General features: G+C 30.2%; 1 protein-coding gene across 1 annotated transcript; it reads right to left on the bottom strand. All coding sequences in view use genetic code 12, as the record gives it.

Moving 5' to 3' along the window:
* Window positions 1–495: 495 nt before the first annotated feature.
* Window positions 496–909, bottom strand: ANB1 (translation elongation factor eIF-5A; the record flags this gene model as incomplete). The annotated part of the gene is made up of 1 exon (XM_002548507.1): window positions 496–909. One exon carries the CDS (start codon window positions 907–909, stop codon window positions 496–498), a length of 414 nt encoding a protein of 137 aa, XP_002548553.1.
* Between the last annotated feature and the right edge of the window lie 727 nt (window positions 910–1,636).

The raw sequence follows: 1,636 nt of genomic DNA, 5'->3' as shown, positions 1-1,636 counted from the left end.
GTATTTGCATTTAGGTTTCGATATATAAAAAAGAAAGCACAAACCAAGAGGAAACTACGTAACTCCACCGTTTTGTGGTATGATGATGATTAATACGAAGATGGATGGGACATCCCTCCGAACATTCTGAGCAGTATGAAAAACTTTATACCAATACTTTATATATTTATGAATATTTTGAATAATTAGATTATTCGTTAGATTTTATTTATATATATACGTGATATGTTGTGTGTGTGTTTGGTTGATTGCTTCAACTACTCAAATTCATTAATTATCATATCTTCTCTTTTTCATTTCAATTCAATTCTTTCAAAACAAGCATTTATATTTTCTTCTTTATAATTTAAAAAAACATAATTATATTACATGTACTTAAATCGAAAAAAAAAAAGAAAAATAATTTTCATTCATCGTGAAGTAGTTAAAGAAGTATAGTTGTGGAATATTTTTATGGATTTTTCTTAAAATTTCAGTATTTCTCATTCACACTGTTTAAGCACCTTTTGGAGCTTCTTTGTAAGAAATAGCAGCTTCTTCACCCATAGCAGAGATGATGGTAACAATCAAATCTTTACCTTCGTCAAATTCTTCTTGTAATTTGTCACCCAATTCACCTTCTGGAACTTTAACATCATCTTTGGTGTCACCATCGTTGGTCATCAAAGATAAGAAACCATCATCGATATCCAACAATTGGTATTCTTGTCTGGAAACGTTTGGAACTTCCATGTTGTGGGTAGATGGAGACAAATCTTCCAATTTCTTACCAGTGAAGATATCAATAGCAACTAAATGGACTTTAGCGTGACCGTGCTTACCGGTTTTAGAAGTGGACATATCGACAATTTTACATGGTCTGTTTTTAATGACAACGTGACCGTTCTTTCTCAAAGCAGAACATTGCATTGGGAAGGTCAAAGCAGCACCGGCATCGGCGGTTTCAAAGGTGTGCTAATTTAAAACAATTTAGTTAGTATTCATTGAATCACAATTAATAACAACAATAAAACTGAATAGTATGGTTGAATATTGACTTTGATTTTTAGTGTTGTCTGATCTCCATCTTGGTTGCCTCTTTTTTTCATTCTCAACAAACAAAAAAAATTTTATCCAACTTTTTTTTTGATGTCCAAAAGCAACCAAAAAAATGTTGTCAAAATTGATATAGACAACCACCATTGGGGTTCCCAAAAAATGGCATAATCATTGACTATATTATATATATCATCAATCATCATGAGTATGTTGTTTATCAAAAAAATCCTTGTCAGGGATTTCGATCCTCTTCATCTCTTGTTTGATTTAATCATTCTCTCACTTTAAGTGTTTTACCCCTTGGTGAACTTCTCCCCAAAAAAAAATTATTTCATTCAACTCATCTTAAGATACCCATCCATAACAATTCAGTTTGTTGAATTAGATTAATCAATTGTTAATGATTACATACTTCTTCTTCAGCCATTTTATATTATTTAATAGTTAATAGTTATTAGTTAATGAAAAAGAAAAAGAAGAAAAAGAAAGAAAGAAAGAAAGTGAAGAAGAAGTAAAAAAAAAAAAAAAAGAAAATTTTCTTTTCAATTCTCTCTTTCTCACCAACAACAACAAAATCTTTTTCTGATGAGTTTTTGGT

The sequence above is a fragment of the Candida tropicalis genome (genome assembly GCF_000006335.3).
Source record: "Candida tropicalis MYA-3404 genomic scaffold supercont3.3, whole genome shotgun sequence".
Lineage (NCBI taxonomy): Eukaryota > Fungi > Ascomycota > Pichiomycetes > Serinales > Debaryomycetaceae > Candida > Candida tropicalis.
Note: the sequence above shows the minus strand (reverse complement) of the source record. Positions and strands in the feature narration are given on the sequence as shown.